At 34.3% G+C, this 25872-nt stretch overlaps 2 protein-coding genes and 1 pseudogene across 2 annotated transcripts; 1 reads left to right on the top strand and 2 right to left on the bottom strand.

Annotated features, from left to right (window-relative positions):
- Positions 1 to 2280: 2280 nt before the first annotated feature.
- On the bottom strand, positions 2281 to 4223 carry LOC143538866 (small ribosomal subunit protein mS81 (rPPR8) pseudogene; annotated as a pseudogene).
- A 2882-nt stretch (positions 4224 to 7105) lies between these two features.
- On the bottom strand, positions 7106 to 8300 carry LOC143538865 (stress-induced protein KIN2-like). Its single transcript, XM_077032320.1, has 3 exons — positions 8244 to 8300; positions 7288 to 7356; positions 7106 to 7180 (listed from the first exon to the last, which is right to left on the bottom strand). Exons 1-3 carry the CDS (start codon positions 8298 to 8300, stop codon positions 7106 to 7108), a joined length of 201 nt encoding a protein of 66 aa, XP_076888435.1.
- A 2200-nt stretch (positions 8301 to 10500) lies between these two features.
- Positions 10501 to 14930, top strand: LOC143538883 (putative inactive ATP-dependent zinc metalloprotease FTSHI 3, chloroplastic). Its single transcript, XM_077032327.1, has 7 exons — positions 10501 to 10692; positions 10759 to 10839; positions 11470 to 11602; positions 11691 to 12322; positions 12696 to 13019; positions 14300 to 14600; positions 14670 to 14930. The coding sequence occupies exons 1-7, from the start codon at positions 10501 to 10503 to the stop codon at positions 14825 to 14827; spliced, it is 1821 nt and encodes a 606-aa protein (XP_076888442.1). The 3' UTR covers positions 14828 to 14930.
- The last annotated feature ends 10942 nt before the right edge of the window (positions 14931 to 25872 follow it).

Genomic DNA, 25872 nt, shown 5'->3' with positions numbered 1-25872 from the left:
TCCTGTCTTTCTGTCCGGTAGTGATTTACCAGCCATAGTGAAGCCCAGTCTGGCTAACGGGCTTAAATCTGGATAGTCCCGGCCCATAATAATTTCCTGCTCCTCACTAGGGCCCAAAGCCCTCCTGAAGATCATCCAATATGACCCAATTATCACCCATCAGCCCCAATTTGGCTTGGTCGGTTGATTGTTTATCAGATCTGGGTATAATATTGATGGTTGGGTAAAAGTTAGTTAGTTTTATATATTAATTAGTTAATTTTATGTAAATAAATGAATGAACATTGGTACTTCAAGCGTTGTTATGTGTTTTCAGGGACTTCGAAGTGAAGGAGCTTATCAGGAATATTTATGAGCTTGTAATGAAGATTTAGAAGTAAGAGATTGGAAGTGCACGTATCACGAGGCATTAAAAAGAAGAAAATAGTTATTTCTGAGATTTTGCATCTTCGCGCGACGCGAAGATGCTTGGCAGGACAACTTCGTGCGACACGAAGTTGCAATAAACTGAGCCCGACTATTTTGTCTTTCGCGCGACGTGAAGATGAAGCTCATAACAACTTCGTGCGACGCGAACCACCTCAAATACGAAAAAATCTAGGTTTTGCCTTATATAAACCCATTAACCTCACCATTCGGCATATCACGACTTCCAGAGGCAAAAGAGGCTGTTTAGGGCGACTTCCTACCATTCCAAGGCTTCCGATTATCTTCGGTTTGCATGTTCTTCAAAGATAAGTGTTTTGACATTATGATCATATTCAGCTAAACTTTCCGTGTTCATTCTAGGCTAGGATTTGTGTATTCCTCTTAAGATCAGATTTATTATGCTTAATGCTTATGAACTTGATTTGAGTTATTGGCTTTATCTTGTTCAAACTAGTGCTTGATTGTTTAAACAATTTATATCTTTGATTATTGATTAAGTACATCATTTGTTTGGTTTATTCATCAACACTTAGGGTTAGCTCTTGTGTCATTGAATTGGTAATCATCAACTATTGTCACCTAATTAGTTTTCATAAAATATAAATTGGTAATTAGGTAGATCGAATTCAATTGTGTCAACAATTCGGTTAGGATATCGTTTGTTATCACAATCAAACTAATGGGTCTAGTAATTACTGCGCAATCAAGACAAGTAAATCTGGAATTAAGTTGAATATCACATTACTTGAATCTAGAATGAATGCTTTTTATTAATATTGTTTACAAAGTTTTTTTTAAATCATCGTTTAGTTTTAATTAATCTTTTCTAAAAACCGTTTGACATCGTCTATCCACCTTAGTTTAATAATTAATCTAGTAATATTAAATTAGCACTTTCCTTGAGTTCCTGTGAATACGACCTTACTTACCCGTACTTATTATAGGTATTTAAGTCTTTAAAATTGATTGTTTGAGTAGACCGCGACAGCCTACGTCAAATATCAACAGCGCCAAACGAATTAGCTTCAGAACGTGAGATTATTGCCTCCGATTGAGCGAGTAGAGATGACGAACTAGGAAGAGGACCATAGGAACGATCCACCACTAGCTCAGTTTTCGGATCTGAAGACGGATTTGGAAGAATTGATGGAGACGAACCATCATCGATTCTCTTCTCTTGTTGCTTCATCCAATCGAGAAACACCTTTCGAAACTCCATTGATTCAGCTTGATCCTCCTCTAATATCTTCAAAGCGGATTTGATTTCAGTAACATCAGTTTGTAATGCTTGATCTGAAGCTCATGGGAATCCAATCGATACATCTAAATTAGGGTTTCCATGATTTGAACAGAATAAAACGGCAGGTCTAGGACAGGTCGAACCAATGATAGGGTTTGATAGATTATGATTGTGGTTAATTGAGATTAGAGAATAGAATAAGGCAAACAAAGAACCCAACGATAGTATTAATGAAAATGGATATAAAAGTTACAATAGATTCCCGGGCCGAGCCCTCTCTCACTGCATAAGCAGTAGCCATGGCAATGCCATCCTAAACATAAACCTACCTCCTCTCCCTATTAGCTATTAATCCCTATTTATAGAAATATTAGTTGCACTTGGCCCCTCCCAAAATAGACAAATGTTATTTAGACTAGAATTAAAGCATGATTCCTATCGGTAGCACATTTATAGCAATGCATTTAAAAGCATCATTCGTGAATGTTACAAACTATAAATGAGTCCAACAAAAATATTATTCAAAATATAAAACCTTCCAACTTACCAAAGACCAAAGAGAATCACATTTCAATTTCTTCTAATACCAAAAAATAATCGTCGAGTCGACCCTTAAGCTGGTGCAGGCGTGCGCACATTTGTATCGTTACCGGATTTCATGGAAGAAAACAGAGTCAAAACATCCACATGATTTCTAATAAACCGCGGGCATTTCGAAAGAAAATCTTGTGCTTCATTATGCCTTCCTGCCTTAAAATAAGCTTTGAAAACCCGCATGTAAACCGCTGTTGAAGGTACTTTCTTGTAACTCATTGTTTTCAAAAACATAACAGTTTCATCAGTAGTACCAGTTTTTGAAACATATCTAACAAACGGGTCAACGTAAGGCGGGTACCCGTGAGCTTTCATCGGTGCAAAAAGATCAGTAGCTTCTTTAAACAGCCCTTGGTCCAAAAGCTTAGCTATCAACAATTTATATGTCGTATGCCACGGCTTAACTTCATTCTCGTTAACAACTTTTAAAACAAGTTTATAAGCTTCAAGTGACTGGTTTTTAGAACAGTAAGCATTTGCCAATGTTTCTAATGCGTATCCAGCATACGCACTCCCGCCACTTTCAATCAGTTTTGAGAAACAATCGCACGCTTTATCTAAACAACCCGAAAGACGGTATCCGTCAATCAGTGACCCGAACGTTTTATATCTTGGAACTGCTCTAGAAGCGTCCATGAAATCAAGAAACTTACTTGCCTCCTCTGTTTCATCGTTCTTGCTGAGGTGGAAACCGATTGTGCTTTGCAAATTTTCATTAGGAAAGAAACCGACCTCCTCCATTGCTCTTAAGATCTTGTTGCACTCGTTAAACCTACCGACACTCGTTAAAGACTTCAGAACACTATCTAACGCAGCGTTTGTAAATTCATTTCCACCGTCTTTATAAATCTTTAAAACTTTCGAAAACAAATCCATATCTAACTTCTCACTCGTCACTATCTTTCTCAACAAAAACGGGCAATCTTGAACCGAGGGCTTTACATCTCCACTCATAGCAAACTCGTATAACTCAACCGCGTCTTTCAACATCTTCTTCCTAACTAACTTATTCAAAACTTTAACATAAGTAGCTTTCTCGACACCAAACCCTTTAGCCCTCATCTCATCAACCAACCGCCAAAACTTATCCATATACTCCTCTCTAACAACCTCTCTCGCAATCGTGTTATACGTCACTTCATCATGCTTACACAAACCGCTCTCCTCAACCCACCGAAAAAAAATAACCGCTTTATTAACCTCGGTCCCAAGACTCTCCAACACAGACTTAACCAACTCACTAGTAAACTCAACCCCCATATCCCGCAACTTCGTTTCAACATCGTCCCCCCACAGTCCTCGCCTAACGACCTTACAAACCCTCGAGCTAATACTCTCAACCGAAGCATTCACCGACCCGGAAGCATACAAAGCTTTCAGCTTTTCGACATCTCCTTCCAACCCGTCTTCCTGAAACTTCACCATGGCTCTCACCGACGCGCCTTTCTTCACTCCGTACCCTTTCGTCTTCATCGTCTCGACCAAATCCCAAAACTCCTTCACTAAACCATTCCCACCCAACATTCCCAATAACCAATTACACGAATTGGACCTCAAATTACCATTTTCCTTGTTCATTACCCAATCGAAAAACAATTTACCGGAACCCGGTGACCCGCGAGTCTTGAAAAGCTCAATTACATGATTATCAATACCCGGGTTCGAATTCAATTCTAGGATAACATCTTCGTTGGTTTTAAGTGGATCTGAATACAGTTCGATTAATGTTGAGGTGAGAATAGATTGATCGGAGATGGGTTCGGGTGATGATGAGAATAATCTTGGGAAATTGGGGTTTTGGAAGTGGGGGTTGTGAGTGGGGATGAGTGGATTGGAAGTGCGATTAGGGTAATAAAGAGGAAGATGGGTTGATGATTGTACCTTGTATTGAAGGTCTGAAACTGGTTTGCATCGTTGGAGAAGAAGACGCCATTGATTTCTCATGGTTTCGGCTGGTGAAAATGAGAAAGGGGTTCTGATGCAATTTAGGGTTTATGGATCACGATGACTGTATATTGTAAACTAAACTCAGTAAATAAAAACTACTTTAATTCTTTAAATATATAAATAGTTTATCATTTTTTGTATATTGGTTTTTAATATCCTACATGTTGTTTTTTGGTCACTATCGGTCCCAACTAACGAATTGGTTGCTGACGTTCTTAACTTTTAACGTATTTGTTCCTAACGGTTCACGACTAATAGAATCCTAACGTCGTTAGTTTCAGGTCGCCGGAAAAACGTTTTTGGCTGGAAAACTCAACATTTTCGTCACAAACATCTTGGTAAATTTGCATCGAACCTTTAGGAACCTTTTTCTAGTAAAATCCTCAATTATTGAGGTTGTCGGAAACCCTAGAACCATCGTCGGAATCGGTTGATGGTGCTCAATTGGTGGTAGTTGGTTGGCGCTGAGTCAATTGGTGGTGGTTGCGGTGTTTAGATAGTAATTTCGGGCAACAAATTTGACTTTTCCGCCCAAAAACGTTTTTCCGACGACCTAAAACTAACGGCGTTAGGATTCTGTTAGTCGCGGATCATAAGGAACAAATACGTTAAAAGTTGGGACCGTCAATAGCCAATTCATTAGTTGGGACCGGCAGTGACCAAAATACAATAGTTGGGATTAATAAAAACCAATATATCTTTATTTTTTAGGCAAATTGAAAACGAATAATCCCAACTTTTGAGTATTGACTGATAATAATCCCAACTATTTTTGTTTCAATGGACCTTTGTTAAAAAACATTTAACGTCGTTATATTTTTTTCGAGTTTCAAACTGATGGTTTAGGGCTTTTGATCGAAATAACGATGCAAGTCGATCAATGTAAAACTTTCTAAATGGTGATCCAAGCGACGAAACAATGTTTCATTTCGAGTGTTTAAATTTCCAATTAACAAAAATCAAGTCATTTGAATCACTGTTTCGAGATAAGTTTTACATCAATCGAATCGTATCGTTTTTTCGATCAAAAGCCCTAAAACATCGATTTGAAACTCGGGAAAAAAAACTTAACGGCGTTAAGTGTTTTTTAACGGGGGTCCATTGAGACCAAAATAGTTGAAAGTTGGGATCGCTGGTAGTGATTTTTAAAGTTAAGATTATTATTGGCCAATACATAAAAGTTAGGATTATTTATTTCCATTTTTCCTATTTTTTTAAGTAAGGAAATATAAATACTTTTTTTTCAACGGCCGATGAATAACGAAAGGCGACCTCATACGTACGCGAGCGCAGACACTTAATTACATGACTAGATATTCTCACATAATAGTTATCAACAAGCTAATAAATATGGCATAAAACATGTAAAAAATAGTGAGGTTTGAGGAAACGAATAAACTAGTGGTAGTTATAGGTATCGATAAAAAACGAATCACTCATTTTTTGGTTACCTTTAGATTTGAATTGGTTGATCATCGGCTACCATAAATGGTAAGTTCACCTTGCTATATTCGAAGTAAATTATCAATATATTACCTTACCGTCAGGTTTACCTATCACAAAATAGTACACAACAAAGAAATGAAAAAAAAATAGAAAATTTAATTTGAAAAATTATCTTTAATATTTATTACCAGGTAACATCCGTCAGAAAATTCTTATTCTTAGTATTACTATGGATCGCCCTTCAAAATATAATTCCTACATATAATGACCTCATTTGGACTAACCTGCATCATTGGTCATATGGTAATCCGTCAGTTATAGTCTCTACTTTTTGGGTTATGTTATCCCTCGCTGACCTGTTGGTTATTTACTAACGTGGTTTTTTTCTTAATGGGATTCATCGTCAATCTATTTGTAATTACTGATCTATCACGTCCGTTAGTAAATGTGAGCTTACTAAGATAACCCGATCATCTCTTTCACACACTAATAAACCACGCTAATCGGCACACGTCTTAAACTACTTCAAAGTATTTCGTATATAATTTCATCATCAAATTTATTCAGTCATATTTAACCAGACAATTATATACAACATATGTTCAGGACATGACTAGTCAACAAGCTATAGTTTGTGACGGGTTTAGTTATCTTTTTTAGTGAGAGTAGAAGACAGTCCAGGTTAAAAATGGGTCTAGTTAATAGTAGAAGCATTAATTTAATCTTAAATGTGGACTTGCAAAAGTTATAGGTTTAAGAAGGGCATTATAAATTTAATGAGCATGTTTGGAATTGAGTTTCAAAAAATACTTATTGGCTATTTCAAAAAGCCATTTTGAAAAGTCAGGATTTGTGACTTTTAGAAAACTGCTTTTTAACCATTTCAAAAAGTTAAATAAAAAGAATTTTCGTAATTGCCAAACACATTTTAACTTATTGCTTTTTTAAAAATACAAATAATATAATAAGCATTTTTCAAACTCAATCCCAACTCCCAAACATGCTCTTAAACAACCAACTTTCAAATAATGGGTTTTTTTAATATGTTATATGTTAGTGGGCCTCCCTTCCTTTGAAAAGGCCCTGGCCCATGAAACTCGACACAAAATAAATAACATTAAAGAAAACACCCATTTATATATTTTCAAAAAATTAAAGGCAAAATAGTTTATTATGCAGTGTCGAATTAATGAATGTATATATGTTGCATTGACCACAAAATGATACAATTTAAAAATTGAAAAGTAACAAGAAAGCATTCTGTAAATAAGATATTGCAACCAAAATAATGTAAGGTGCTAACTGCTAAACTAACACCCTTAAAACTATTTTATTATTTTATTGGAATACAAATCTTAAATAATCTGATACATCGATAGCAACTAAAATATTGCCAAACTCAAAAATAATATAAAGAAAAAACAATGTTGAAGAAATATATATGTTCGTTCATTTGTTCATTCCAGTTGCATCCTTTACTGCCTCAGTTGCTTGCTGAGCCTTTTCCTGTATTTGCTGACCAGCCTACAAAATTTGATTATTATTAAGTAATTAATTGTCTCGTAATTAAAGGGTTAGACCCAATTTACTTCAATTAGTACGAATTATAAAAACAGTATTTGTAGTAGTACCTGTTGCACTGATTCTTTGGCAGCCTGGGCAGCATTGCTAGCTTGGTCCATCAACTGGTTACCTTTTTCCTGATAACATGTTTAAACCACTTTCATGATATATAAACTATTTAAAGATTAACCTGAAAAATTATGAAACCATGCGGACACGAGGAAATGTAGGGTAAGCAATGTTTTAAAAACCGGTATGTATCGGCAGGTTAAGCCGGTTATCCCGGATTTTCGTAAGACAACAGGTATTTAGAGCCCGGTATTTTTAGCCAGTTTGCTAGAGCATCGTACCGCCAGCTTTTTTTTTTTTTTTAAATACCGGTTTAATTAACCGGCAAACCGGTTTTAAATCTAAGAGATTTTGAGATTTTTTGCGGCTCATATTTTTTAAAAATGAATTTGTAACATAGCGGAGAAAACTGAAACGAGTAAACACGGTAAACGATGATTCGTTGATCAACCAATTTTGTATCATGCAAATCCAATGTTGGTTTATTTATATATTTTGTTACTGATCTAATTCTGTATACAAAGTAGAAACTTTTTGTTTGACTCGACAATTGTTTGTGTGATATTTAGTTCAAGTGTGATGTTTATTAATGTACTTTTGGGTTATTTTTTGAGTTGAAATTGTAATTACAAGTAAACTATTCAACCCGGTTGAATCTTCCGATACATTCCGGTTCAACCGGTTATACCGTTTTTGAACTAAATCCGGTACAACTAAAATACTGGTTTTTAGACATTGAGTGTAAGCCATTAATTTAAGAGATGTGAAAGAGTACAAGCTGACAAGAAAGGAGAATAAAAGGTCGCTTTATCAATGCTATTTAATTATTATACGAAACCATAAATAACAAACATCAAATTAATGCCGTGCATACACTATATTAGAAATTATCATGTCAATGCGGGGCTAGCGCACTTATTAAATAATACTTAATTTATAGAGGGAGATTAGTAACCTCAGCTTGGCCTTTGGCCTGACCAACTTGAAATTCGGCGTTTTGTTGGTTGTTCATTTTTTTCTTGAGATGGGACTAGTGTCTGTTTATATATATATAAAGGAAACTAATAGAAGACGACTGAGATTGTGTTAATAAGAAGCTAGAAACAGGTTTATTTATATGGTGTTTTGAGGATGGACAACACTAAAATAAGATTCATAATTTTCTCCCTTTCACTAGCTCTTGGCTGTAATTAGTCATTTATTTGGGGGGCGTGTTTGAATAGTTTTTAAATGTTTTAGTTTTTAAATTTATTTACTTAAATTAGTGGGTTGTGTCTAAGAACATGTGTTAAAAGACTAGAAAACAAGGTTCGATCCTCGGCCCAAAATGAATGGGGAAGGATTGAACACTGATCACTGATATATTGTTGAAAGAAAATAAAGATCACCATTCAATTTGTGTTAGCTTTAACTTTTATCTAACTAGTCATATTCCTGTCCGAAAAAGTATGGACCATTAAAATTTTGATAGCACACATAACATACAAGCTTTGAGGGATCTTGACAACGATTCACTCTTAGTGGATCCACATCCACTTACATCAGTGTACCTTCCTTAGAGTACATCTTGCAAATTTAGAATAAAAATTGTGTGTTAGAAAATTTCTCACACTAACCAGTTGCCACTTTTTTGTAGTTTTTAGATGACGCTCAATGAGCAAATAAGAACACTCACTAAAACCAAACTAAGATGGGTTTAACGGTGTTTTACTTATCTTGAGAATAAGAAGCACCCTCTTTTTAACCGAATATCAAGGGGTGGCCAAATATGCCGATTGGAACAAAAGACATTCTTAGGTGAAGACTTTGAGCGACACCTATGTTAGAAGATAGCAGTCCTAAGATGAGTGCAACTGCAATGAGAACATAAATCTTGAGTGGAATAGAAGGTAAAAGCTCTTTTTGTTATGACTTTCACCTAATACCACCCATGGAAGCGTAACATGAAGATCTTTTCGGTTATCTGTTGTGGTAAGGGTGAAATGTGAAGAAAAAAAAGCACATCACTTAGACATTTGAGCGTTTCGCATTTCACATCCCAAAAACATATGCTATGAATGGGTTAAATGTGAAATATGATGGTGGAATAAGATTGATATAAATGATTGGATTATAAATTATTTAATGTTTAAAAAAAACTAAAAACAAACCATCACTACCCTCACGCTAGCTATCAGCCTCACTCCTACTCCTTTTGTGCCCTTCCACGCACCACCGTGCCAGTGTTTCGCGCCTAGTTTGTTGATGTGGCGTGGCATTGCGCCCCTCTAGCACTTGTCACAATAGATGGCTTAGACCTTTAGAATATAAAGCTAAGCATAGGCGTGTAAAGAAAAGTTACCATAGGATGAGCTAGTTGGTGACAACCAAACGTTTATAGTAGCGTTGCATTTTGATCCAACATTTGCAAAGATTTACATTTAACTTCAAGTAACCTTTGAAAATAGTTTCGATCATTAAACAACTTAAGCCACTCGTTGAGTGATTCTTTTTGTTGGTCATAAATAAATTCTCACTTTTTTAGTGAATAAGGTTGTAAATGAACCCAATGTTTAACAAATCATTTAATATCAAGTTTATTTATGTTTGTTTCTTTTATTTTCTCCCATAAAAAAGAATCACTATTCATCTATAAATTCCTTCTAATTCAAATAAAATTGTGAGCCCAAAATGATCAGCATAATCCTAATTAGAGGTGGGTAAGGTGAGTTTTTTTTAGAAACATGTTTCAGATTTGGTTAACAAAAGTCAAGTAGGAACCGGTTCCCGATACGGTTGCATTTTTGACCAGTTTTATCGGGTTTTGACTGAGTAAAGATGGAACCAGTTCCGGCCAGTCTGGATAGAAACTCAAACAAGGTTTATACCCGATAGTCAGATGGAACCGACTAACCAAGTGCTATTTTGAGTCAGGTATATCGGGTCAGGTCCGGATACGAGTTTCATGCCCACCTCAACTCCTCAAGTCCTAAAATAATTTAAAACGTTGGCCCAGTTGGCCTACTTTTAAATAAAGCCCTACAAAGTACGCACTATATAACCACTTTCTTCACCAACTCTCAGAAACTTAACTTGTTCATCACGTAACTGTCTGCAGCAGCCGACTCAACTTCACCGTCACTGATCAAACCCTAAATTCCGTACCAATCAAGTTTTTATGAACTAATCGACTTGCATTTACATTTACATAATTATCAGCCGCCGGTGAACCCATGTCTACCGATATGCTGTCGAACACATCACGATTGATCACCCTAAAACCATCAAAACTATCGGTAGATCGATCACATGCGTCTTATTATTACTCTCGAAACTCGTCATGCATCATTGGTTCAAACCGCTTTGTTAACCGTCGTATACCTTCGATGTTTAATGCTGTAAAGCCTGTGTCTGCTCTCTTTAAGGTTAGGGTTTGTTTGTGTGTTGTATTTATTAGTTATTGGTTGCTTACTTGTTTGTGTGTGTTTTAGGAAAGTTGTGGCACGTTGAATTGGGGGAATTGCTTCGGTTTCGATTCGTTATGTGACGATCACAGTGACAAGAGTGATAAGGTTTGTGAAGTTGTTTAGTGACTTGATTTTGCATTGTGCTTGATATATATGTATAGGTTGACTATTGTGTGAACGAAATGAACAAACTTAAATCGCGTAAATTTATCTATCGACGGTTCGTATATTTTTATAAACGTTTACTTCTTACATACAAATGTGATAAGCATGATACATAATCAAATTTTGTTTGTGTATTTTTTAGAATATTAGAATAGGTGAATAAGCATTACATTTGACACAATAATCAAATCTTGCCAATAAGCTAGTGGTGGAGTGGTAAGGAAGAGACTTGGTGTTCTCAGTGACCCAGGTTCGATTCCTGCCCACAGCATTTGGTTTCAGAGGCACCAGGGTGATGATAGGAGACTACGCGATTAGGTGGCTTTCACTAGTTGGATCCTTGAACTGAACATGTTTTCTCTCACCGCACTGTCGTGCCTTTGGGCGAGTGTTCACGGGCATTGGCCTTAGGTGAGGGTTTTTCCCAGATCGAAAGACGAGTGTATCCAGATGCGATGAATTTAGCTAGTAGCCCATTTTGGAGGATTCGTTGGCCGTTAAAAAAAAAGCATTACATTTCGACGGCTTTTTATAAATGCTTTGCTTTGTATTTTTTGTTCTATCAAAAAGTTGTGTTTCGCACTTTCGCCTATAAATCTTCCTGCATATATAGTTAATATTGTCTCTTTGCTGATTTTAATTATCATTTTGAAGATAAAATGTCGATGGAAGAAATCCGATGCTGCAGCCGATGTAAAAGAAGGTTTGCAAACTTTAATTCATTTATTGTTTGTTAATTTAACAATTGTTAGTTGATGTCATTTACTCTTGTTCTGCAACTCAATTTACAGAGAAACAGGTGAAAAGACCAAATACCAATGGAACTTCAAGCCGAAAGCTTTATGCAGTTGTGGTTGGAGCCTCCTTTTGTTTTGCAGTAACCTTATGCTCTATTGGGCTTCAAAAGCTACCCAGTTCAAACTACATAGAGGTTCCGTATTCGCATTTAGTTGATGGCATACAAGAAGGAAGTGTCACACGTGTCCAGTTTGTTGAAAATTCCCGTCAAATATACTTCAACAAGGACCTGTTAGAAGACCAGAATGTTCAAACTCCAGAAACCGAGTCGGATTCTGGTTCACTAACAGCACAATTACAGGTGGCTATTAACAAGTACTTTCCACATTGGCAGTATCATACAAGAAATGTGGAAGATGATAAGTATGAGTTGTTTAGGATGCTGAAAGATAAGGGGATTACATATGGATCAAACCGTGCGCTTCTTTCTGCATCGACAAGGAATTTTTTGTTTGTTTTCTTTCAAGTGGCGCCGTTTTGGATCATGGTGATGCTTACCTTTTACCAGCTTAATCTTCAACATGACCTTGGGAAGATGACAAAGAAGAAACCGAGTAAGAAGCAGTCGGTTGTGACATTTGATGATGTCAAAGGCGTTGATGCTGCCAAAACTGAACTTTTAGAGGTAATATTGTTGCTCTAAAGTCTAAAAGTACGGGTGCTAAATGGTCGTGTTCATGGGTTGGTGGGTCCAAACTGAACATGACCTGTTTATCTGCAAGTTTTTTTTATTGTCTTCACATATCAATACTTTAAATTTACAGTTTTACAACAGAAAGTATGATTTTATATAAAGCAATTACAATTTAGTTATAAAGTCTTATGCCAATATCCTTTTGACCATTTTAGCTAAACGGTTCACGGGTTCCCGTTTATATTAAAGTATCAAACTCAAACCCACGAATTTTCTGTTAGGTTGTGCTAGAAATTTATATCCCTATCCAAACTAGCCAACTTCATGAAACTTGAACTTTGACCTTGACTTTTGACTTTTGTAGATTGTGTTGTGCATGAAAGGAGACAGCAAGTACATAAAACTTGATGCCAAGCCTCCCAAAGGTGTCTTGTTATCAGGCCCACCAGGAACCGGGAAAACATTATTGGCCCGTGCAGTGGCTGGAGAAGCAGGAATGTCGTTTTTTTCAATTTCTGGTAGTGAATTGGTGGAGGTTTTTGTGGGCCGAGGGGCTGCTAGAGTTAGAGATCTGTTTCGTGAGGCGAGAAAAAACTCACCGTCAATAATCTTTATTGATGAGATAGATGCCGTGGGCGGTCAACGTGGCAGAACTTTAAATTGTGAACGGGATCAGACACTAAACCAGGTAACATCAAGTTCCATACTTTGACTTTTATGGTCAAACGTCGTGTTAATTGACCTTTGACTTTTACTTTAGATCAAAGTAGAGTTTGATGTAATGATCTTATGCCGAGGTGTTGCATGAGTTGCTTATTTTATACGCCAACGTGTTATTTTTTTGTCCTCACTTGGTACCTTTAAAAAAATTAACTAGTTTTACTTTTAAGATATTTTCTAAAAATTTAGTTTTTGATATTCTTTGAAATCTTTTTGTTAGTTTTATTTGATTTAGTAATGTTATGCTTTTATATTTTAAGCATCAACAATTTTCAGTTTTAAATATTTTAAAAAATTAAGGTTTTGAATTTGTTTCAAAGTATATTTTTTGACTAAATTACTTTGTTCTTTGGAATATTCAACATGATGGAATGGAATGGGTCCCTTATCAAAATGATTTTCATTTACCATTCTTTATTTGGATTTTTGCTTCGGTTTTAGTCTTTTATGATAATAGATGCTAACTTTTTCAGTTAAGTCACCACATGTGCACTGCACATGACACACATGAGGGCATTTTCATCAATATACCCCATGAGGACTATTTGTGTAAGTAACTCAAAGGTTTAGGTCTGTTACGATTAAAAATAAGTTAAATAATGCTAAAAATCAAGAAAATTCATTGATCTGCTACGTCCCACTAATTCCCCCTTCGGAAAGAACCTATTCCGTAATTGGGATTTTCAAAAGGAGAAAAATTGTAATTTAATTTTTGTTTTTAAATTATTTCAAAAATTAGGTTTTAGTCTTTTTTAAGTTTCTAAACATAAAAAAGTAAGTTTTTAAATAATTTTAAAAATTAAGTTATACTAATAATTTGTAAGTTTTGAATTTTTTTATTGGTTATTTTTGAGTTTTCTTAAAGTTGTAGTGGTAATGATTTTAAGTGTTTTTGAATTTTTTTACTAAAGATAAAAATTTAAAACTTTTTTAAGCTTTTTTTTAATAATTTTCTGATTTATTATGACAATATTTTTTAAAATTGGACGCAAGAAAGTAAAATTATTTTGCGCTGATGTGGCGCAGGAGCAGTTTTTTTTTTAATAACAAACAGTCGCGAGATTTCCAATTTCCATAATTCGTCACTGACTTGGTGCGAGATTTCTTAGTCTGGCGCTGACTTGGTGCAGAATTTGACAAAAAAGGACAAGCGTCAACGTGTTAATAGTCATATTGTTAATTTGTTTGTTGAAAACGCGTTTTTTTAAATATTCTTTAATTCTAACGGGGCGTGTGGCATTTTTTTAGCTTTTGACAGAAATGGATGGGTTTGAGAAAGAGGAAAGTGTGGTAGTTATAGCTGCTACAAATCGACCCGAAACACTGGACTCTGCTTTGATGAGACCAGGTCGGTTTTCAAGAAAAGTACGTGTGGATGCACCAAATGAGAGAGGTAGAAAAGACATTTTTGCCCTTTATATGAAAAATGTGCCGTTTGAGGACGATAAGGAAGAGATTTGTAAGGAGGTTGCATCGCTCACACCGGGCTTAGTAGGGGCTGATCTTGAAAACATTGTTCGGGAATCGGTTCTTCTTGCTGCTAGAAGAGGTTAAATCTAAAGTCTAAAATTAAATATTTAGTTTTGATGATTTTTAAATATTAATGTTGTGTTTTCAGGTGGGGAAGTTGTTACGGAAGATGATATATATCAAGCGGTGGATAGAGCTAAAGGGAAAGTTTATGATCATGTGGCTGCGGGTAAACCGTTTCCATTTGGACCAGCGACTCCGGATCATGCACCGGGCGGGTCTATGGGTTTTGGGATGGCGAATTGATGGAGTTGGGTTCATGTGTATATAGTATAATGCATTTGTTGGAAATTTAATTTTGTTTGTATTTTGAAGTTTTTATTTTGAGATGTTGGATCTTCAAACCCTTGATAATCAATTAAGGAAATAATTAGACTGATGTTAGTTTCTCATGCTTAGACTAGGTTTATTGATGTATTCAAGGAATATCCTTTTTACCTTACAACCGGGGTCACAATCAAAACCTGGGTCATAACCCATTTTTTAATTAAATATTTTTTTTTCTTTCAAACAATTTGTTTTTTTATATAACTTGATTTTTATTTAATAATTTATATTATTAACTTATTTTAAAAATCTATAAACATATTCGTATTCAGTTTATTTTTATGAACATTTTGATATAAATTTTATTAGAAACGGAGCACTTTTAAAAACATGTATTTTTTAATATTGTTATGTAAAATTTTATTTTTTTAATACCTGTAAAAATTCAAGGTTTTTTTTATGGAGTTATGATATTATCTTTTTTAATAATTTTTTATACTTAAAATAATATTCTTTAAAAAATTTAATATTTTTATTAGTTTTAATAACTTTTATAGAATAAACTAAAACCTAATAAAATATATGTATTAAAATAATTAGTTTGGGTTGGGTTGGGTTGTGAATAAAAATAAAAAGTTGGGTTAAGTTGGGTTGTGTAAATAAAAGAAAGAGAAATTAGTTTCTAATTTTTTTATTAAAAAATTAGGTTGGTTTGGGCTGTGAATAAAGTTAGCCTATATGTTTGGTTGGGGGTAATGGAATAAAAGGGAATGAGAGAAGGAATGGAATGGAATGGAATGGAATGGATTAAGGAATAAAATGAATCATTACATTCCTTTGTCTTGTTTGGTTAAGATATAGGAATAAAATGAATTATTAATTTATGTTATTTGGTATCCAAAAAAATTGTAGGAATGAAATAAAATAATAAAAACGCTCTTATCTTAAAATATATTTTTACAAAAAAAAAAAACACCCTATAATGGTGACGGTGGTAGATCCGGCAACGAAAATGGTGGTGGTTAGGTGGCGGTGGTAGCATTGGTAGTGATTGCAATGGTAGTATGACACAGTGGTGGTGGTCAGGCAACGACAGTGGTGGTGGCGGTGATGGTTAGACAGCGATGGTGGTGGTGGTGGCTGTGGTGGCAACGGTGGTGGTGGCTGTGGTGGCAACGGTGGTGGCGGCGAAGGTAGTGGTGGCGCCGATGGTAGTTGTGGTGGTTATTGTTAAGTAGTGGTGTTGTTGAGAAAGTAGGGTGAAGCAGGAATGAAATGAAAAAAAAAAGGGAGGATGGGAAGGAATAGTTTTGATTGAATAAGATTCCATATGTAATGGATGATTCCATTTTATCGAGCAACCAAACACCACTTTTTTTCATTCCATACAATAAATCATTCCATTTCTCCTGTCATTCCAGCATACCAAACTTTACCTAAAAGTTTTAACCTCCGTCATTGGGTTACAGAACAACACCAAAATATGGTGGCTTTACCATACGAATTATCTTGTGATACTTTTTTAAGTAAGACGTATCTCATGCTTTTTAACAAGGGCAACTCCCAACCTTTTTGGAGGCTTAGAAGGAAACAAAAAGTTAAGGCTCTTATTATTATTTTTTGTACTTATTTAAACCTACATCCTTTACCCAACTTGTGCCGAACAATAATAAAGTTTTTATGTTTAGGTTAACATAGTTTTCTATACTTATTTGATCCAAATGGATTAATAGATGTATCCGTAATCAATTTTTATACATTTTTTTTGTTTATGTATTCTGACGGTATAACCCATGACATAAATCTCCGTCAGTAATTGCTAATGCGTAGTACCGAAAGATTGCTTAATATATATACACACACACAAGTTAAGAAACAACCAATTACTAGACAGATGTGACATTAGGTCCATGGGTTAAGTTTGGTTGGTAAATGATGTTTTCGTGTGTGGGACTCTCATGACTTGATTGTAACACCCCGGCTTTAAGCGGAATACGCCCGGGTGTAACGTACAGATCATTCAAAGCTCGTAACGCTATTAAAGCGACAATAATTATATTTAATGCATTTCATATCATCAAAAGTACACATATTGTTCATAAATAAAAACAAAAGATAACACTTCATCGAAAAGTAAAAAAAAAATTCTTTATTTCAAATATCCTAAGGCAAACTAATGATCTTAGCACACTATCGGTTCAACCTGTAACACGTTGAAAATAATATATTTTGTCAACAATTAAGTTGATGAGTTTTCATAAGTTTTTGTATATACATATATATAGGAAACTCGCGATTCAACAATCGTAATGCAATAATTATTCAAGCGTAAAGTAAATGAAAGCAAGTAATGTCGTCCTCCCGTTCATTTAGCCGAAGCCGTTGAAGTCGGGGAAATGAGAACCACCTTATGTAAACAACCGAGGTCGTAACGTTAGACGGCGCAGGTACGTCCCGTCGGACCCTCCCACTTTGTGTATGTGTATGCGTTTGCGTTTGCGTTTGCGTAACTTCCACCATAAAAACAATAAACACATTGCAAGCAAGTTCACGTATAATCATAAACAATATGCACGAATAATATTAACATGTACGGTGTAAGTGAATCGGTTTGTAAACAATCACATAACTAACGAAAGAAAAACTTATAACGTGCTACCCCCAAAATATTATAAAACGTTAAAATGGGGTTATGAAGAACTCACATGGAATGAGGAATACGGTAACGAGAAGACGGTTAAGATTAGAGCAAACTAGTTGGTCCCGCGAGAATTTCCGACAATTTGTCCTAATTATTAAAGCGTAAATATAATAAATACTTGAACGAAATAAACGAACAAGACACAAAGAGATGGGTTTACAACGGGTTTGGGATCATTAACGTATTAGTTATATTTTATAGAATATCGATAAAAGTGTAATTAAATTCTATCAATTTTAACGAAGGGTTATATTTGTTTATTAAAGAAAAACATTTAAAATATAAATACCGTCTTATCTATGAAAACGTTTTGGGTGATAGTTTAACGAGGTTCCATTTGAAAAGATAAGAAACATATTTATTATTATTATTATTATTATTATTGTTGTTGTTATTATTACTATTTAGTTAAGCAAAAATATAGATTTATAATTAATTATGTACATATGTGTGTGTATATATATATATATTCATATATATATATATATATATATATTCATACGGGTTTGTTTTAGAACTTATCGGGGTTCAGTTCGTTTAAACGAGTGTAACAAAAATTATGGTTTTAATGTAAATATAGTTTTTATATTAATTAAAACAAAAATTTATAAAGCAAAACAAAAATAATATCAAAAACCGGACTAGGGGGATCGAACCTGCGCCCCTGGCCAGGTTAAGAGTTTAACGTGATTTGCATTGGCCATTTGAGCTAGTTTCTAATTCGTTAATAGACACAGAAAATAATATATATAACCAGTTAATCAAACAAAAGCCCCAAATCATATAAACTCTAATCAAACTAAATTCCCAATTGAAGGTCTTGTACCCTCTGTCGATTAAAACTGACAGAGGGGTTTTAACCATCATCAAAATCCGACCCTAATGCATATACTAATTAACTGAAACGATTACGAATTGATAAAGAACAAGAGCTACGGTTGGCGGCCGGAATATGAGCACGAAAACGATCCTGGAATGTTTATAACTTGCAATTGCCTTAGGGATTAAGGTCGCAGTATGCTAAGGTGTGTGTGGGACAAGTTAATTGCGTTTTGGTTGAATATTTATAGGCTAACGAGTTGGATTTCAGTCCGCGGCTCAAGTTGACGAAATTTGATTATAATTGATTCGATTAGTTGGCAATTACGCGTTATTTCCATAGGGAGGATTGGCGTGGAGGTTAAGCATCAACAACTATTGATTTTACGGGTCAAACGAAGCGAAATTATGGAAAGGGGGGGGGGGGGTCGACGGGCTGTGACGGGGGAAGGAGAAGAGAAAGGAAAAAAAAAATAATATTTTTCAAAATATTTGTAATTTAGTCCTTGTAGTTTGGGTTGGGTCCAGAAACTGATTAAACTAAAGTTTAGGGTCAAAAGTGCATATAATTGATACTTTAATGATCTAGGAAATGTTAACGCGTAAAACAAAATAAAGACAAAATCGTGTGACATAATTAATACCTTGACGTAATAAATAATATTCAGTTACAAGAAAATAAAATAAATACAATTATATAAGGAAAAAAAAAGACGAATGTCACATTAATTGCACTAACAAAATATAAAGATAAAGCTATGTGTTGTGAAGTGTTGAAATAGACAGAATAAGCATTTTGAGAAAACGGACTTTCATATTTTAGCAAGCCATTGTGTCATCAATATTTTATATCTTTTATAAAACACATTACACGTCATTAAATATCTATTTCTAGTATACACCAAAAAATAATCAGTTCTTTTAAGTTTATATTTCCATTAGCAAAATTCCAACCCCGTCTTTAAAAAAGATATAATAATAAACAACTTTTTTACGAAGATTCTACACAATGTTGGATTGCCCAAACACATGTACATTTTTGTATTGCAACTTGCAAGCTTTAAACCTTATTTGATTTATAGATTTGAGTTTATAAATTGTAGTGATATGGACAGGCTCGTTAATTGACGGTTCAGATAAAACAAGTACAATATTCACAGCTTAACAGCTATGATATCAACTATCTAATAAAACGAAGATAATAAAAAATATGTAGGTTGGTAAGTTGTAATTAATATATATTATCTTCGAGTTGTTGTAGCCATATAAAGACACTCGTCTACTTGTGTACTCCCATTCATTTACACATCACTCCATCATGGCTTTGTCCCCACATTTTTCGACTTGTCCATATTTTTTTTATGTTATAAAACGTGCTATACGACCTATAACCATTAAAATCTTAGAATTTCCCATTTTATTTGAGAATATAAAAATTTAAGTACATTTATTTGATCATAATGAAGCTATAACATCGTGACCAAACCATGAAAAGGTTTAAGCGAAACCCAACATGTATAGACAACAAAATGTTGCAAGTAATGAAGTAAAGAGGTTTATATTGATTGACTCCTTTTGTGTTCTGGAGGCACTACTTGAAAACGATTCTGATGTGATCATCCCTATGTCAAACACATGTACCGACCACATGTGGTTGGTATAGGGTTTGACCAGATTTCATTTATGACTAACCCTTTACCGATCACATGTGGCCGGGATATATTTACCGGGAATTTTGACGTCTTAAGGAAATTTATCCCAATTACATTTGGTTGGAAAAAATTATATATCTTCTATTTTTGAAACTTCTTCAATCCTTAGCCGTTTGAAAATGTTTTTGCAACACCTATACCGATCACATACGGCCGGGATAGGGTTGGCAAGTAAAGAGACATTGATTTACTCCTTTTGTGTTCTAGAGGCACTACATTTATGAAAGATTGGGTCATGCATAGTAATGTTATGACTCTAAGATCATGAATGTAGGTTTTAAAAGATTAGGTTTTGCAATTTAAAAAAGGGTAGCGGTGCAGCTTGTTGTCCACTTGCCTCCTGTTTCGATATAATCACTACCTTATACTTATTACAATGTTTAACACGTACGTATAAAACTTGTAAAACAATGTCGTACGCTACTATGATCATTTCTATTTACCTTTTCTATTCCAGAAATAACACGTAGGAATCGTGTTAGGTAGGTCCAGATATGTTGGTGGTGTTTTAGGAATACATACAGTCATACACACGACATGCCTAGTATGCAAACATAAGACGGTACCAATATAACAACGTGGGTTAATAAGCCTTAGCTAATCTTGTTAATTTCTTGAGTCCCAAACTTTTAAATTATTTTATTGGTTCAAAATTAATTAACCTATTTTTCGGATCAAAGAAAAACAAAACATAATGATCATGTGATTAATTCTGATGTAGATTGTTGAATTAAAGTAGCTTACTAGAGGTTCAATCATGGTTGTAAAAGTCGTTAGGCGGACCTTATGCGGGCGACTAGGAAATTGGGTGGAATCAGAGTACTCGGGGAGTAATCAGAGAGTAATCGGACATGCTAAATATAAAGAAAATTAATTTTTAAATATTATGTATATGTCAAATACCATAAGTTTACTAGTATTTATAACAAAATAGGTGAATGCCAATATAAATAAGAAAAATACATTTTCAAATACTAAATTTATATTAATAATTGTTAATTATTAATTAAAAGAAATGATATTCGCTCTTTTTTAATATTATAGAAATACGAGTTATGTTTTATTTTTTAAGTCAAAATCGGTCTAAGTTGACTGACTAGATGCGATTCTGGTTGAGGCTGACCATCTTTGATCGATTCTCAGTAACTAGGCGGAGTTAAAAAACTCGTCTCGGCGCCGTACCTTGTAGCGAATACTCAGGGAGTACCCGGCCTTGTAGACCTACTTTTACAACATTGGGTTCAATAGATGGTTTCTAGATATGGAACTTTATACATATTAGCGAGCTAGCTATATATACTTGTGTGAAACTGAGCATGGTTAGTCTCATCCTATTGAGAGGAATTGGCACGAGAGTAAATATTTGTGTGCAAAACTGCGGTAACGTCATTAAAAGTTGGATGATGCATTTAAACCTATTTTTCTCTTGATTGTTGGGTATTTATACTCATATCCGGAACATGTAGATGTTGTCCGGATTAGGTGGAGTGATTGTCGGAACATGACATGGTCTCACCCATGTAGGTATCGGGTGTTAAACGGTCACAAGCTTGACGTAAATAGTCGGGGCAAGTCAAATTGTAACTGAAATTGTCAACACCCCAGCTTAGACATTGATTTTCTAGCATCTGGGGTCTACATACAGACAATTGATTTAAGGGGATTGTTTAGTGCTATCGACATATTTGAATTTATATACGTACATATATATTTGTAAGAAATAAATATAATGTAAATAAAAATAGGAAAAATAAAAATTAAAAAATAGTCACGTTATAATAAAAGATTAAAAAGTTTTTATACCCAGTTTATAAGTTTTCAGATAATTAGATGCTTTGTAGAAGTTTTAATAAATAAACCCTAATGTTTTAAGTTTTGCAAACCAAGAAATTGCGTGTTAAATGAAATTAACTTTATTTCGGTTAGACACATATGAGTTCAAGCTAATAATCACAAACTCTTTCCACTTCCATCAATACCCATTCTTCTAAAGGCATATAGTTATGGAAATTAGACTATCAAATTTCAAAAGATCATGTTAAAAACGACTTAATCAAAACAAATTAAGTGTAGATGTTTGCTTTTAAGACGTCTCCCCTATCTCATTCACGAATCCATAACACGTTTATGCCTAGAATGAAAACAGAAAAACACTTTTTTTTAGAAACCCTATTGTCTGAAAATAAAAAAAAGTATTGTGTGCGACCGGAATAATAGTTCGAAGTTTTTGAATGGAAATGTATTTAAAGAAAATATACATGGTGGGTTTTGTAGGTACAATATCTAGACTCTTATACTAATCAATATTGCTTGTTTTTCTCACAAGTAGTTGAGGAATTTGGTTTTGTATCAAAACTAGAATCTTTCCTGTAAGTCACCCATCTGGATTACTTTCATTCGCAGACGTTTAATCATAAAGTTCTTCTCTCATACATAACCCTGTATCAATGCATGCCGGCCGGTGATATTTAAGGTGGAGATCTTAATGTGAACATAACCGGAAATAACTATGCGAGATTCGATTTAGGCGTCATAAACATCATTGTTGAGACACTTCGTTTAGGGCCGGCCCTTGGGGGTGGCAGGGTGGTCGACGGCCACAGGCCCGACACCCTGATAGGCCCGATTTTATTTTTTTTTGAAAAAAATTATATGTATTTTTTATTAAAAATAATATGTATATTTAATGTTTAAAAACAATTACATAACCACAAGTTTGGTCTAGTGGCAAATAGGTATTACTCACAACTAAGAGGTTCTAGCTTCACTTGAGACATGCTTAATCATTTTTTAATACAAAAGTTTTTTACATAACCCAAATTATAACCAAGTAAGAGCATTCCCAACCCGTCCCCCATCCCTATCTCTATAATTACACTAAATAACACTACATTTCTCTCTTCTATTGGATTAAATAATACTTTTTTATATCTTTATCATTATAGTTTTCTCTCTTCTCTACTCACAACCAATTCAACAAATATTAAAAAATAAACAGGGACAAACAAAGTTTCTCCAAATTTACAAAAAATCACTACCATTTCTCTCTGCACCCTATAATTTACACTCACAATTACTCAAAACCTCACCCTACAATTTGCAAACTCCCCTCACATTATTTTAGAGGTTGGGTTGAGAATGCTCTAAGCCCATATAAAAATTGAACTGTTCAAAATCCAACAAAATACTCCTTTTAGTTAAGGCTTAAAATTTTTTTTACCTTCGACCCAAAATTTTTTTTTGCTTTCTCGAAACTAGCCCTGGCACCGTCCATAATGAGGTTTGCATGTACCACCATAAACGTAACAAAACACAGGGGGCTTATTATTGTTGGAAGGAGAGGGAGATTGTGAGAAAAAAAAATATACTTGTGTTTAGTGATTATCAACTTTCATTTCCACCAACTTTATTTATTATTTCTAAGTAATTATTCTCTAATTGTTTTTATTAGGTTCCTTTGATCTTGAGCTAAATGTATAAAATCAAGGTTGTTAATTGAGATAGATAGAAAAAGAAAACTAAAACTAAAACACACTTATTGTAAAAAAAAAGTTCATTTGAGTTAAAGCAATTGTTGGCGTACATTGTTACTAATTCACTAATTATTTTATATTTACAATGAACAATTAATGAGTCGATTGAAACATGAAATGGCCATGAAACAATTTTAAATGTGTCCAAATCGATACAACACAACACGAATAAATATCTGAATCATGTTTGGGTTTCCCTAATCAATGTATTAACTTGAATCCTTCGACCCGCTAAGGCTCCAACTTTCTAATTTGCCTGTAATAATTAACGTGCAACACAAATGTGACATGTTTCCATTTTAAAGCCCACTTACTAATACATATTAAAACCAATAAGATGACTATAACAGGAAAAACATCTCTTAAAACTATTTATGGCCAATAGAACAACAAAGTTATACGAATCCTTCACCAACAAATGTCGTCTGATGATTTCTAAAATTACAAATCATCTCACATTTGTGTGCCAGATCAAATTATGACCTATCAATTATCATATGATCACTAGTTACGCAGACGTCACGAAGCAACAACGAGTAGTGAATGATCTAGTGACTCACAAGACCTTCGTTGGTGATTATGCGGCTATGCTTGGATTTCCATTCACACTAGCAAATGTTGTATCATCTCTCTCCCTCCCTCCTCTCATTTTAATAAGTATACGGTGTTAGTGAATAAATTGGGGGGGGGGGGTCGATGATGAAGTATATATGTTTGTATCCATAAGGTATGTCCCTAAATAGTGTTGTCATTGTTGTCACCCATATGTTGAGAAAATGGTTGATACACGAGTACAAGTTATGTACATATTGAATATTTGTTGATTTAACTATTAACGAATAGTCGTTTGCTATACACGAGTAAAAAGTTGATATGTAGTGGCTATCACGCGTTACATGCATTTGACTAAATATCGACAAAATCCCATGATTAAATGCTAACATACTTATTAAGATAATCTCCATAATTCTATACATCACTAGTTACTAAAGCATATGTTAAAAACTTGTTTGAGCTCCATATGTTACGGAGGTTTAGTTAGTTTTTTTTTCTTGTTTATAATTGTTTTGCTATCTTATATTTTGTAATGTTTTGTTTTGTAACGTAGTTTTGCGTTCATTATATTTTTTTAATGTTTGGTCTCTTTCAATTGAGATTTCTAGGTTTTTAGATTTTTAATGAATAAACAAGAACATGCTGATTTTTTTAAATAAATAAACATGAACACAAATTTTTGTCTTATAAAAAAGAGGCGGTTGATGTATGTGACAATGGTGGTTGCTACATGAGAGGGGAGGCTGATGATAGTGGGTGGTAATCGGAAGTTAATCGGTGATGGAGAGGAAAGACTCGCGACAAAGAATATGTATAGGGAAGAAATTAAATTAGGGTTTGATAATAAAAATGTTTCACAAATAAATGATCGAGATGCTATAACCCGTTTAAGGGCTATCCGGGTTTGGTGAGACCCATAACCTGCGAAAATTATTGTTTGATTATGAAAAGGTTTCACAAATAAATTAGATGTTATAACTTATTTTAGGACTATTCGTTTTTTGTGAGACTCATACATGTGAATTCGGGTCAAACGCATGAGAAACCTCAAATCACAAATGAAGCAATCTGGTGGCTTGAGATGGGTGGGGAGCAACCACAAAGTGACATATATGATTTTTTTGATAGACATTTATATAGACAGATAGATTAATACCATTATTATAATGTTATTTCAAAATTATAGAAAAAGAATATTCACTCAAAGTCAGAACAAGATGGTAATCAGAGGAAGTTGCGGAGTTACTTAGCCCGAGTTTAACAGGTCATGCATAGTAATGTTATGACTCAAAGATCAGCCAATGTATTTTTTAAAAGATTGAGTTTTTTAATTCAAAAAGGTGTTCAGATCAACGTCCTGACCAGGTCTGAAAACATTACACAATGAGTTTAGAATAGAAAGACGAATTTACTCCACCAATCAAGCCTAGTACTATGGGAGTAACATAAGGCAGAATATATGCTCAAAATAAAATGAGAGATCAGATAATTATTCCAATTATTCCAATAAAGTCTCATACAAACAAAAATACCTCATACAACAACCCGATCCGTACACGGGTCTTGCCATCGGATCCGTCTTTGACCCGTTAACATTTCTTGCCTATAAATACCCTTCACATAACCTCAAAAACATTCACCAGAAATAATATTATCTTGTGCCAAGAAACTTAAACTGATCCTGCCTTAAGCTTATACCACATC

The sequence above is a fragment of the Bidens hawaiensis genome, unplaced genomic scaffold, assembly GCF_021521415.1.
Source record: "Bidens hawaiensis isolate Kalapana, Puna unplaced genomic scaffold, B.hawaiensis_p1.1 tig00011744_1, whole genome shotgun sequence".
NCBI classification, from domain to species: domain Eukaryota; kingdom Viridiplantae; phylum Streptophyta; class Magnoliopsida; order Asterales; family Asteraceae; genus Bidens; species Bidens hawaiensis.
Note: the sequence above shows the minus strand (reverse complement) of the source record. Positions and strands in the feature narration are given on the sequence as shown.